The following is a 12,778-nucleotide window of genomic DNA, read 5'->3' as shown; positions in this document are numbered from 1 at the left end:
TTCCACCCAGAAAGGAAGGTTTCCCTTGGTTGCCTTCCCAAAGGTTTCAGTGGTGCACATCAGGACATGTTGGGGGTTGGAACGAGATGCTCTTAAGGTCTTTTCCAACCCAAACCATTCTGTGATTCTATTATATTAATTCATTCACCCCAATTTAATTTTCAAAGATTTTTCTTGTTAACTTCCCCTTTTTCACCCATTTTATTCATAGCCATTTTTACAAGCACATTTGAAGACATTTTGAAGCAGTTCTCAGTCAATGCAAGTGGTGTCGCTGCCAGAGGTGCTCTTCAGATGAAGATGTGCTCTCCAGATCACACGAGGAGGAGCTGGAAGGCTCATGAACACACCTCACCAGGCATTCCTTACCTTTGGCACTGGTGTTTAGTCCTCTTGTGGTTCAGCAGCACTGGCCAATATGCCCAAAACATGGATGAGAAGCTGCTTGCGCTCAAGCAAAGGAAGGAAGGACATCCACTCCATCAACCTTCCAATCCTTGCTGTCCCCTAAACCAGTGTCCCCACAGCCTTATGCTTTATTGCAGAAATAGTTTAAGAATGAATCTTGTCGATAAACCGAGTATAAATGATATGATAAATGATAAACATTTATACACATCTAGGCCCAATCTGAACACAAAGGAGAGAACGTTGGGATACACAGTGCCACCTCCTCTCAGACGAAGTAAAAATCCTTTTAGTGTGAGATGCAGCATCCCCACAGGGAAAATTGAGCTTTCCAAGCTGTATCCTAAGGCAGCCCTCTTCAGTGATAACCCAGGGCTGCCCAGCTTACATTTGGACCAAGCATAAATGTGGGATACCTGCATTTAGGAAGTTTTAATTGAAGGCCACGTCAGGTACTGTATGTAGGCTCTGTGGATAGCATACTTTTAACCCATATGTATAATATCACCGAGCCAAGCTTTCACATTCCTTCAAAATTCCTTACTAGTGGGAATGGTTTTGACCTCCCTGAGAGAACTGTTCAACGTCAATGGTGTCATTCAGACTTTTGGACCTTCTTTTCTGGAAGTAGGGGGTGAAAATCTCACCTGTTTTGGGTGTTGATGTCCAAAAGATGGAGTTTCATCACAGAGGTAGTTCAAGGTTCTGCTTCTCATCATTCTCCTTCTTGCCCACACTCCCACATCACGCTGCCTTCTCCACTTGGATTAGTTGCCCCAATTCCAGCTGTAGAGTACGCTGCAGCTCTATCTGCATTACCAAGGCAGTTTGGGGGCTTTACTTTGCACTTAAGTCTTGTGCACAGACATGAACATTCCTTCCACAATGTGGTTGTGGCTGAAGGACAGTTAGACTTTGATGTTCCCTTTACAGGCTGCACCATACCTGGGCAGCATCCACAGAAGTGCTCCTGGTGTAGTTTCCTTAAGAGAGAAGCCTAATTCCCACACATCCAAACCATGTTGTGACCCAAATCAATCTTTACAAAGTGGGAATGCCTGGGGCACTCCCTTCAAATCCAAGATACTATCCCATACCAGACATGGACACAGTCTCCAACGCCGCTTTCATCAAGGCTGTTTATCTCTCTGCTTTGCAGCGCTGTGATTCCTTTGACAACTTCCCATGGACTGAGAGAGCCCAGAGGGAAGATAAATTCCTCCATGAAATCAGAAGCAGATTTCCTGAAGCACAAAGGCCCACAGGAGGTGACAGGCAGGTGACACATGGAGTTAAAGATAGAGTGAGACAGATTTCTGTGCTAATCTGGTCAAGGGAAATGACTGTGCCTCTAAGGTGGAATTCTTTGAATGAACTAAGATCGACTGGAACACTGAGCATCCACATTTACCTTAAGATCCTCCTACTCTGAATTTTCTAGGAAGGGAGAAAATCCCTATTATTATAATGAATAAAAGAGTTACAAGTTATTGAGGAAAGTGTCCTGGAAGCACCAGAGCACCCAGTGTTTTTATTACAACATTTATTTTAGTATAGAAGGCACTTACAATACAGAAAGAAAACAAAAAGTAAAATAGGATAGGCACCAAAAGTGAAGTTAGAATTCAAATGACAAAGAAACAGTTTACCAGACAAAAGGAGCACCCTTCCCTGTTAACAATAACAGCACACGGAAATGAAGCTATTGCTGACTAAACTCTTAAAACAGATAGGACTTTTTTTTTAATAGAAAAAGATAAAGGCTGCTCTACAGAAATTAAAAAGGAATCCCTCCACACACCTGCACAAGGGATTGGGAGTTGGTGGTGGGGCTTTTCAGCTCCGGCACTGCAGGAGGTCCTGGTACATCTCGATGAGGTGAGCAGCCTCTCTCTGCCCAGAAAGCACAGCACCGTGGGTAGTGGAATAGTACTTCCTGTGAGTGGCCTCCCCTGAAAACATCACCTGCATGGGCTGGGAGGGGAAGAGAAGCAGGAAAGCTCAGCAGGGCTTATTGGAAAGCAGACACGAGGCTAAAAGGAGACAAAACTTTGTGTCCTCCCACATCCCCGTGAGCTGACTGCAGTGTTATAGAGTGCTGGCTCATGACATCCCAACGTGGTGCACTAAGAGCACAGCGCACCCCTCCCCAAGTCATAGAACATAACAGTTTGGGTTGGAAGGGAGCTTAAAGCTCATCCAGTTCCAACCCCTGCCATGGGCAGGGACACCTTCCACTAGAGCAGGTTGCTCCAAGCCCCTGTGTCCAACCTGGCCTTGAACACTGCCAGGGATGGGGCAGCCACAGCTTCTCTGGGCACCCTGTGCCAGCGCCTCAGCACCCTCACAGGGAAGAGCTTCTGCCTCAGAGCTCATCTCAGTCTCCCCTCTGGCAGGTTAAAGCCATTCCCCCTTGTCCTGGCCCTACAGGCTAATGGTCATTAAATGTAGAGATCACAATTCCAAAGCCACATGGATGAGCAGTGCTTGATAATTTCAGAGAGAGATGTGGGAATCCCTGAGATGTTGGCATTCCAAATAATTAAAGATGGAAAATCCTACACATATAAACTGTCCAGATATTAAAAATCCTGGAAGACACATTATTGGAGGCCCAACCAGATTGTCTCTTTCAACCTCCCTCCCTGAGAACCCACCACCCAACATCATGTTGGTCTTATTGCCACAGAACCCATTTGGGCCATACTTACAGTAGTTTTGGAGCTTTCAGCGTAAGGCAGTGGTTTAGCAAGTTTCTCTACATCAGCCCCACTAGACCCAACTTGGGTGTAAGAGTAGGATCCACGGAAGTTGGGATTGCTGCCCCAGGAGGACCGCAGGATCCGGCGAGGTTTCGGAATGTTTGGATTCCCTGGGTGGAAAGCAGGAGACAAGAAGTAAGACCATGTCCATGAGCAAACACAGCAATGCCTGTGCAAGGTGTGGTGGCATGATTTCGGTCTGATTTATTGAGAATACAACCTGGCAGAGCCTGCAGGCTACAGAGAAGAGGCTCTAAACCACATCTCTTTCCTATTACTGAGTTCTAAGTATCTATCTAACAGAAACAGCATCCCTTTAACCTCAGCTGCAGTCTTCCATTGTGGGGAAGATCATTAGTCTGGTGAGAAGCATGCCTCCAAAGAGGAACAGAGATAAGGGTGCTAGAAGGCAAATCCTCATTATACAGGGGCAGAGGAAAATCTGTCAGGAAGTTCTCAGAACCTGTATTATTCACTCCAACTGCATCCCAGTTGCCCCAAAAATGAACCTAAAATCCAACAGACTCATTTTGTGGGATGAACATGGCACAGAAAGAAGGCTTTAGAGGCTGGAAGTAGGATTTCCACTGCTAAGAGGATGAAGGACTTAGAGGTGAGCAGCACTTGAGTGCACCAGTGGTAGGGCCATCATCAGCCACTGTCCTCATCCCAAAGAGTACAGGAGCAACCTCACATATCCAGGCAAGGTTCAGCTACTTGGGTTGAGTCTAAGTCTTCTTCACTGAAGGGGCTGTCAAGCATTGGAACAGGCTGCCCAGGGCAGTGGTGGAGTCACTGTCCCTGGAGGTACTTAGAAAACGTGTAGATGTGGTGTAACATGGGTTAGTGGTGGCCTTGGCAGTGCTGGGGAACAGTTGGACTCGATGATCTTAAAGGTCTTTTCCAACCTAAATGATTCTATGATAAGAGACTGTCAGCACAAGAAATAAGAGTCCTGAGACATGTTTGCATCTTGCACAGCTCCTGTGCCTGCTTCATACTCTGTAACCCTTCACCATGCTTAGCCTGCTAGGAAGATGATCCAAATTCCCTCACAGTTTAGAGAAGGAGACACCCAACTGTAAAGACACGTCAGGCACTACATGATTTAGTTCTACTCCACAATTATTTAGTCATGCCTTCAATTCCTTAAAATCAGGAGCAGGTTACTCCTCTGGGTCAGCTACCGCTTTCAGGAACATCGTGTCTCAACCACAAGTATGAAAGGCTGAACCAGAGCAAAGGCACCTGGATGACTTGCCAGAGAACACTGTGAACACTGCCTAACCACTAACCCCAGCTCAAAATAGCAGTGGCACAGACTAGCAAATAAATACACCCTACAAACAAAACACATCCTACAACTGAATGTTGTTTCAGGAATAACAACTTAGCGTAACAAAGGCTCTAAATATGCTCCTCCAAGAATCTTCAAAGCCTGGGATGGAAGTGAAAAGCCCAAGGGAGGCAGAGAACAGGGAGCTCTCAGATGTGGCAAGGAAGTAAGTTATCACGTTTGAGTTTGAAGGGCTGTGGGAAAGCCCAGGAGAACACACCATGAAAGCTGTCAGATAACACAGCACCAACCAGGGCTGGATCCATCACATCGCATCGCATGACACAAAACCAACCACACAATGATGTCTTGACATAAAAGGAGTCTCTGCAGTGGGCTGGTGGGGCCTCTTCTGTGGTTGGTGCCTGTTCTCATGTTCCTCAAGGAACCCAGAGGGTTTTCGATACAGGAGCCAACAAGATGTTGGTAAAAAGAGGATTAACATTAGGAACTCACAGTGTTCCAAGCAATGAGATGAAGGCTTGTCAGCCTGTAAGGCCACAGATCTGCTAAAAGACTGAAATACATTAACAAAAGGGGGTTGTGGAGTCATCAGCCCAATCAAGAATTGTATAAATCCACCAATCTTTAATATATATCTACAATAAAATCAGCTCACAGACCTAAATTGACACCCAAATTCAGTTGCCTACCTGAGTATCTAAGCTCCCATCAAGGCAAAGAGAGATCTGTGGTACTACACACATTAGTGTCTACAGCCACAGAGAGACATTAGGGTAGCCCAGGCATCCACATGGGGCTGGTAGATTTGATGCAGAACCTAAAAGAGACCCATTCCCCTCTAGGGAAATAGCTGGAGGATGGGGAGGACAATTACTGCCTTCTAACACTTCTAACACTAAAGAGAGCAGATTTAGAGGACACCACTTTTCAGCCATCCAGTTGTCCAAAGCAGCAGTTGTCAATGGCTCTTAGGTTAGAACAATCTTCAAAGCTTTCCACAGCAAAGCCAGATAATCCACAACACTGACCTGCATGTGAAGTGTAAGGTCATATCTCAGAGAACTTCTCAGTATGAGTCTAAAAGAATGGGTTTCACATAGGATTTAATATCCTCTAAAGCCAAAGCAAAGGCCTCCATGAGCAATGGACTAGGAGAACAGAGCTGAAGATGGGAACCCACCTGGTAATGCATTAATTCTTTAACAGAAGAATAAGAAGCTGGGGGATTTTAGACCCAGAACATGGAAGCTACAAAAGGCAAAGTGAACATTAAAAGGTTCACACTACCTGCTTTCATTACAGAATATAAGGCTCTCCTTATATTCAGTAGAGAAAAGCTGCTTCAGAAGATGACACAGAGCACCAAGTGAGGTGTGGAAGATCTAAACTGCCTTATGGAAAAGTCTTTCTTTCCAGTGAGCTTAGAATCCTAGGAGGCCTAGTTTCCCAACCCAATTAGGTGACTTACATGAAGTTGGGTGGTGGGAAACACTTCAAAAGCTGAGTTTGGTGGTGTTAAGAGGAAGCCAGCCATTTCAGAAATGACTACAGTTAGACCACAGACAGAAGGCTGCTTTGTGACCCCCTCAATCATCTCCTAGCTGGTCTAACCCACTCTCCCACTCCTAATGAAACAGGTTAGTGGAGAAGACATTAGGTGCATGGAGAGCTTCTGCTGTTTCAGCCTGTCTGGCACTTGGCACAGGTTAGCCTTGAGGTATTGCTTCTTCTGCGAGCCTGCTAAGGAAAACAGGAGTAAGGGCAACAGGATAAACCCAGGCACCTTAGCAAGGCCATTCTGGAAGATCTGTGAAAAGGTTTTCTATAAACTAACAAGTTTTTGGGGCAGAAAGTGGAACATGTTGTGAAATGGGTGCTCCAAGAACAGGTTTCTTCTCGCAGTTTCAAGGCCGCCTCTCAGCTTATGCACAAAATGCTCACTGCAGGGCAAGGCCCTGGGAATTCAGTCTGGAATTCCCCAGGGTTAGATAACCCAGGATTAGTAGAGGGCTGAGGCAGAGCCTGCAGTGTTGCTGAGTCTGATGGACAGTGATCAGGTGCAGCATCAGCTGGAACAGCAACTGCAGCACATACCCATGACCCAGTGCCAACGTATTTCCATCCTCGGAGGAAGAGAGGAACATCCAACACATGCAAACAATAACAACAGTGAAGAAGCCCAAAAAGGAAGAGAGAGATTATGTTCCATCTGCCAAAGAAAGACCCAAAGAGCCAAATTCCTACTAATGAATCAAGATGGTTTAAAAAAAACAAAAGTCTTAAGCAAGAAGAGCTGCACAAAGCAAGTTGTTTATATGCTCTGGGAGACATCAGCACTGGAACAACTTGGCCTTGAAGAGAGGAGCCTCCTGTTATGCCTGTGTGGAGCAGCAGTTGTGCTGCTGAGGTCAGGAGGAAAGAGGTATGGATGTACTGACAGTGCACCATAACATAGGGATACCAAACACCACTGAAAACAAACAGCTCAGGAGGCAGAAGCTGCCCAGATCCAGCATTCACTGTTTCATCCTACTCCTCTGTGGGCTGCAGGAGATCCACAGGTTCATCATCCAACACTGAATAAGCTGAAACACAATTCAGGTTTGGTCACTGCATTGAGGTTTCTGAATCTAGTGCCTACCCTATGGTTTTTGAAGCGAGTAATAAAACCTAAAGCCTCTTTTGGCAATAGCCAGCCATGCTGATAGTCCTCACTCTCCAGAACCCTTTCTCTAGATCTCTGTGTTGCTGGTAGCAAATGGTCTGTAAGCACAGGGGAAAGCTACACTTCTGAAGGCAAACTTCTTCAGTGGACAAGTGATAAGGCTGGAAACCCACTGAGTGCTGAGATTTGGCTAATACGAGGCAGCAGGCAGATATAAATAGCTTAATCACAGGACTCATCTCTAGAATAGCTTAAAATACATCTAATCTTGGAGGATGCTGCTCTTATAATTGCTTATAACTATGTATAAGTTCAAATTCCTCATTTCCAGGCTGAGTCAACCACTGTTTCTTTCAGTATTGCTACCTGACACTTGTGCTGGTACAGTGTCTTCCATCAAGGGTTCTTAAAGACCTCCACAGATACAAAAAGCCCTTTTCATGGGAAGGTGTACAACCTCTAGAGCAGTGACTGGAGGCAAACTAAGGTCCAGTATTACTCCTTTTAGTGATTTCATCTTGGATTTTCTCAGTATAATACACCGAAGATCTGTCTTGCTCCAACTGCTGCCTTTAATGTGATGTGTGCTCAGCACATGTGAAACCTGTGAAGTCCAGGAAGGTTTAAGTGAGGAACCCAGAATATGGGAACTCTTAACATTAGTGGATTCTTTGAGATACAGGCCAATGAGATTTCCATATAGCCCCGTGCTGAATGGAAGTCAGGGATGTGATTCAACCACCACAACTCAGCTGATCTGAACAGATTCAACTCCACTGGCTCTGCAAGTGCTGCTTTCCACCCCTGAGATCAGCCCTCAGGAGTACTGAGCCCGACAGCTCCAGCTGCTGAAGAGTTATTTGTGATTAAATACAGGAGAGGATGTGGAATCCTCAAGCACTTCTGCCCCCCACTTCCTGAGCTGGTTATCAGCCCCTCTATAAATAGCTTTCAGGCACACCCAAGCAGGAGGGATGCTGGAAGCAACACACACAGCCCATTCAAAGGGATATAAAATGCCAAAGAGCTAAAAATGACTTGAGTGCATTTCCTTCCTAGTGGCTATTCAACACCCCAGCCCCATCTCCCTCCCTTCTCCACTCACCACAGGAACCAGAGCATGGCTGACCTGTGAATTTACGTAGCATTTCGGTGCAGGTTTCTGCCACAGTTTCATCATCACACTTCTCCATGATCAGTGCCTCCTCTCCACAGATCCAGCCACTTAGGACATGGCCATACCTCTCCGGTGGGTAGAGTACATCGAAGCTGCAGATCTTCTTGTACCACAGGTCCTCGGGATAAGTCAAGCTCTCACTCTCTGCCTCATCTTCCCAGACGAACTGGATGCTGTTGCATTCAGAGCTCCAGAAAGGCTCTTCAAACTCCAGGAATATCTTGTCAGTCGTATTGATTCCTAGTTTCTCAATGGCCATCACCTTCTCCTCGGGCAAGCGGGGATGGAACAGGCTCTCATGGCGCTTCTTCAAGACTCCCAGGGACACGGTCACAATGACATGGTCAGCTGGGATGAACTCACAGTCCTCGCACTCTACGAAGACATTGGAGCCCTTGTCCTCCTCGGGGAGGTCGCTGTTGTGGTCAGCCACCCTCTCAATCTCCTTGCTGACCGACTGGTTCCAGTGGATGCACTTGACCGGCTTGCGGAGCTGAATGACAGACTCAGGGATGGAGCGGGCCAGGAGCTCCACGATTTTAATGAACCCACAAGGAATGATGTGATGAGCCCCAGGGATTTCGGTCCATTCCCCAAATTCACTGAGCGACACTTCATCCATGCTGTGGGAGCTGCTCTCACAGCTCTCTACCTGAAGGAAAAGCAACACAAAAGCAACATTGCCACAGAGCAACTCATTTTGCCTCAGCACACCATTGCAAGGGCATAGAGGAGCTGCACAAGCTGGGAGTCCTGAATCCCACTCTTAAACCATGTTATTTTTGCTAGTAAAGGAATGTTTGGCCATAGGACCTGACAAAATCAATCCTCAGCCTTCTTTCTAACCAGAGAAATCATTTTGTCATGGTAAGAAGCTGCATTAGCTTTGGTTGCATCGGCCATGGTTGCATCATCCAGAGTTCAGAGATGACGTCTTTACTTCTGCATGATTTGTGGTTAAAGCTCTGACTGGTTTCTATCATCTAAAATCCACTTCACTGGCCAGGGACTGGCCTCTTGGTGCTCCTACAACACAAGCTGGAGCTGTGTTCATCGGCTGCTCTTTCCAATGTTAATAAATGTTCCCATGAGGAGCCATGAAAAACTTTTGGCAGCTATTCCTGCTGTCTGCAGCTTTCAGCACGCTGTCATACAGCAATCAGCAAGCTAACAATCTGCCAGAGGTGAGAGGACCCAACACAGAAGGAACTGAAGGAGACAGAAAAGGGAAATGCCAAGATGTGAGACACTTGTGTTTGATTCACTTGATGCAATTACCAAAGCTTTAGATTCAGGACTTGCTGGTTGATGTTTGCAGGAGTATCAGGCATAACTGCAGCTTCCAGCAATCCCTGGAACAAAGGCAGGATGTTTGGCCTGTCCTGTGATAAGTTTCTAATGATAATACTGATGCATGAGACACAGTGATCTCAAAATCTTCAAATCACCGGAGCCACGATGATTTGCACGCTCTAATTCTTTAAGCATTTTAGGCTTAAATTACATTACATTACATTACATTACATTACAATTCCTTGCCTCACCCTTTGGCCAGTTTTCCAGGCCTTTCCACACTTTAATGACTATGTTTTGGAAGCCTGGACCACTCTCCCTGTGGAGCATCCTGGTGCAGGGCAGGAATCTCTGTGCTGGGCTAAGCAAACAAGTCAAAGCTGTTCTCAGAAGTTCTGACAAACAGAGGTTGCCCCTTCCTGGCTGTTGCCTCATGACTCCAGGCACAACTCTTGGGCCACATCCCTTCTTGAAGACCTACCCTCTGAGTCTGCTTGGTTCCACTCGTCTGATGGCTGAGCAAGCACTCTCCAGCACTCACCCAAGGTCATTTTGGCTGGTCCACAGTACAAACCCTGCACCCTGGGTCACAGAACAGGCCACTCATCCTGCCTGGATGCTCCAACAGGACACTCCACATGTTGAACATACGAAATAGTGGTTGCTATTTGATTCTTTCAACCATGAAGGACAAAAGCCAGGGAGAAAAACAGGCAACTACCAGGACTATACTTTGCCTGAGACATCAGTTAATCCCCACTCTCTCAGCAACCGCTCCTATCTGATAGTCTTAAACACCCGAAGCTTTGTTGTCCTCAGGTATTTACACATGAGAAGGGATTTGAAAGGCTTGTAGATAAGTCTCTGGCTGTGGCAACCTGTAGCAACCACAGAAGTAACCATCAGGAAAACCAGAGCTGTATCAGACTAACATTGTCTGCATGGGTGATGTTCCATGGATAACACAATCACTAGTCTATGTGGCAGCTGTGGAGACACCCAAGCTCTTGGGTTAGACACTGAGATGTCAGAACAGCACTCGGGATGCCTGGATTCACATCTCAGCTTTATCACAACTTCCTGTGAGGCTCTTTAGATCTTTCAGCTTCCTAGCTGTAAGTAGTGAATACCATACACTTCCCCACAGCACAGCATGCTCCTTGCCTCCCCTGCCTCATTTCATAAGCCTTTAAGTCATTATAATTGAAATAGGAATGGCTGTTACACTTTACTTGCAGAGCGCTTGATGCAACATTAAGTCCTCATCCCACAGAGATCTCATTTAGGCCAAAGCATCAAGGAGATAAAAAGAACTAGGGAAGCTGTGAGGAAAAATGATGACGACATGGGTTTATGCAATCGACCTTTGATTTTATTGCTTTACCTTCAAAATGCTTTCTAGGGATTTCTTTAGCAAATTATCAGTATCAAAGTTACATTTCTTCTGGTCTCTGAGATATGGATAGAGGTGGAAGGGAGTGAAAGACAGGAAGGAAGGATTATGGGGTCTCAGGTGTAATGCTTAAGACATTACTATAAGAACCTGAGAGTCGAGTAGCTTTGGGTGGTAAGAAAACATTAAATCGCACCAGAAAATTTAACAGCGCCTAGGAAAGCCCCTTCTAGGTAGAAAGCTGAAAGTTTAAGGTAAGAAGATAAACGAGTAAAGGCATTATTTCTTGCTGGCCACTTTGGATATGCCTCATGAGGAAAAGTTGTCAGTATAAACACAAGCTGCCCAGCTGCAAGAGACCAAAGCGATTCCCCAGTGATGGGCAAGGCTTAGCCAGATGTCTGAGGTTCTTAAAACATGTTATGTTTGTCATTTACACATACCTTAAGGTACTGCTGGATCATGGCTAGTTTCAGCCTCTTGATGGCCTCTGTGTCATCCGGGTCGGCCTTGACGCGCTTGCGCACTACGTCCCGTGTGAAGACACCCACACTGTTCTGGCTCTCAGCATTGACTGGTTTACCTCGTTGGAAGAACTCCTGAGTCAGGTTATAGACCTGCCAGAGACAGGGCAGAAAGATGGACAACGTGATTCACAGCAGAATCCAAGCTGGATGCTTTTTCCTCCATCCAAACCCAGCACGTTCATCACCACCTCTTGCCGACTCTAATTGTGCGCTCTGCTCCAACATCATGTGAAGTTGCACCCACTGGTGATAAGAAGGCAGGAAGCAACACTTCCCTGCAGGCAAAGATAACCACCCTTACTCACCTGCAACAGCCCAGTTACTATTAACTTACTATGAGTTATTTTTTAACTCAAGCATGTCCACCCTACCACTTGCAGAACACCAGCTGATGAAGTCATTCCATTTCCAGTAGCTGAAGCCTGTTGTTCAACCAGATGTTTAGACGCTGCAGCTGCATCAGTAAGGCAAGTAAATGCATATTGCAGAACATCTCACACAGCTTTGGGTTTGCTGCGTGTGATTTCTGGTTCTGCTCAACCATGTCACAGCCATCAGTCTCCATCCAAAGCCTACTGGGAATGAACTCAAGCAGCAGGGCCCATGTGCTTCCTCGCATCTGACATGAAGCACCAGCTCTTCTCACACCTCAATGTCTCAGATGCAATCCCAGCCCATACATTTGGCTGCTCTAACCTGGAACCAGCCCGTTCACTCTCTCCATTATTTAGCAATAATGCCCAGGATCCCACCAGGAATTCAGTTTTATAGCTGCTTTTCTGTTGTCCACTGAAAATTAGGAAGCAACCAACACAGGCTTAGCAAAGGAATTCTGTATGCACACAGGTTTTACTTGTTGAGCACAAAACAGGTATAGATTCATGGAAAACAATGACATCTCCCACCAGCCTGAGGAGGACGCACAAGAAAAATCCCCTTCTAATAAGTCAATGCTCTTTGAAGATCTTCCTCACATCTTTTTAACCCCAGTTTTCCACCCTAAAAGCTACTTAAAAGCAAGAAAACAACTATCCACCTTGGCCATCTGCTTGTGGCTGTCTGAAGTAACCACTATTTCTGCCTGTGATATCACCAGAAGAGCCTGAGATGGAATCATGGCCCTTCATTTCCATGGAAAAACTCTGAGGAATCTTTTAACACAGGAAAGCTTTTAAAGGATGCCTCTTAGAAGTACAACTCATCCCATTAGTGACCGGAGTGAGTCAACTTCTGACTTATGTCATGCCACTGGG

The 12,778-nt window shown here is 46.0% G+C and overlaps 1 protein-coding gene across 1 annotated transcript in view; it reads right to left on the bottom strand.

The window, feature by feature from the left end:
- Positions 1 to 1,898: 1,898 nt before the first annotated feature.
- Positions 1,899 to 12,778, bottom strand: part of SMOX (spermine oxidase) — a 52,750-nt gene continuing 41,870 nt past the window's right edge. Inside the window, exons 4-7 of the mRNA XM_030492713.1 lie at positions 11,442 to 11,615; positions 8,265 to 8,964; positions 3,120 to 3,280; positions 1,899 to 2,382 (exon numbers count right to left, since the gene is read on the bottom strand). Coding sequence (XP_030348573.1) covers positions 2,245 to 2,382; positions 3,120 to 3,280; positions 8,265 to 8,964; positions 11,442 to 11,615 — 1,173 coding nt within the window. The 3' untranslated portion in view covers positions 1,899 to 2,244. The remainder of the gene's footprint in view (positions 2,383 to 3,119; positions 3,281 to 8,264; positions 8,965 to 11,441; positions 11,616 to 12,778) is intronic.

Source organism: Strigops habroptila, chromosome 7 (assembly GCF_004027225.2).
Source record: "Strigops habroptila isolate Jane chromosome 7, bStrHab1.2.pri, whole genome shotgun sequence".
In the NCBI taxonomy this organism is placed as follows: Eukaryota; Metazoa; Chordata; class Aves; order Psittaciformes; family Psittacidae; genus Strigops; species Strigops habroptila.
Note: the sequence above shows the minus strand (reverse complement) of the source record. Positions and strands in the feature narration are given on the sequence as shown.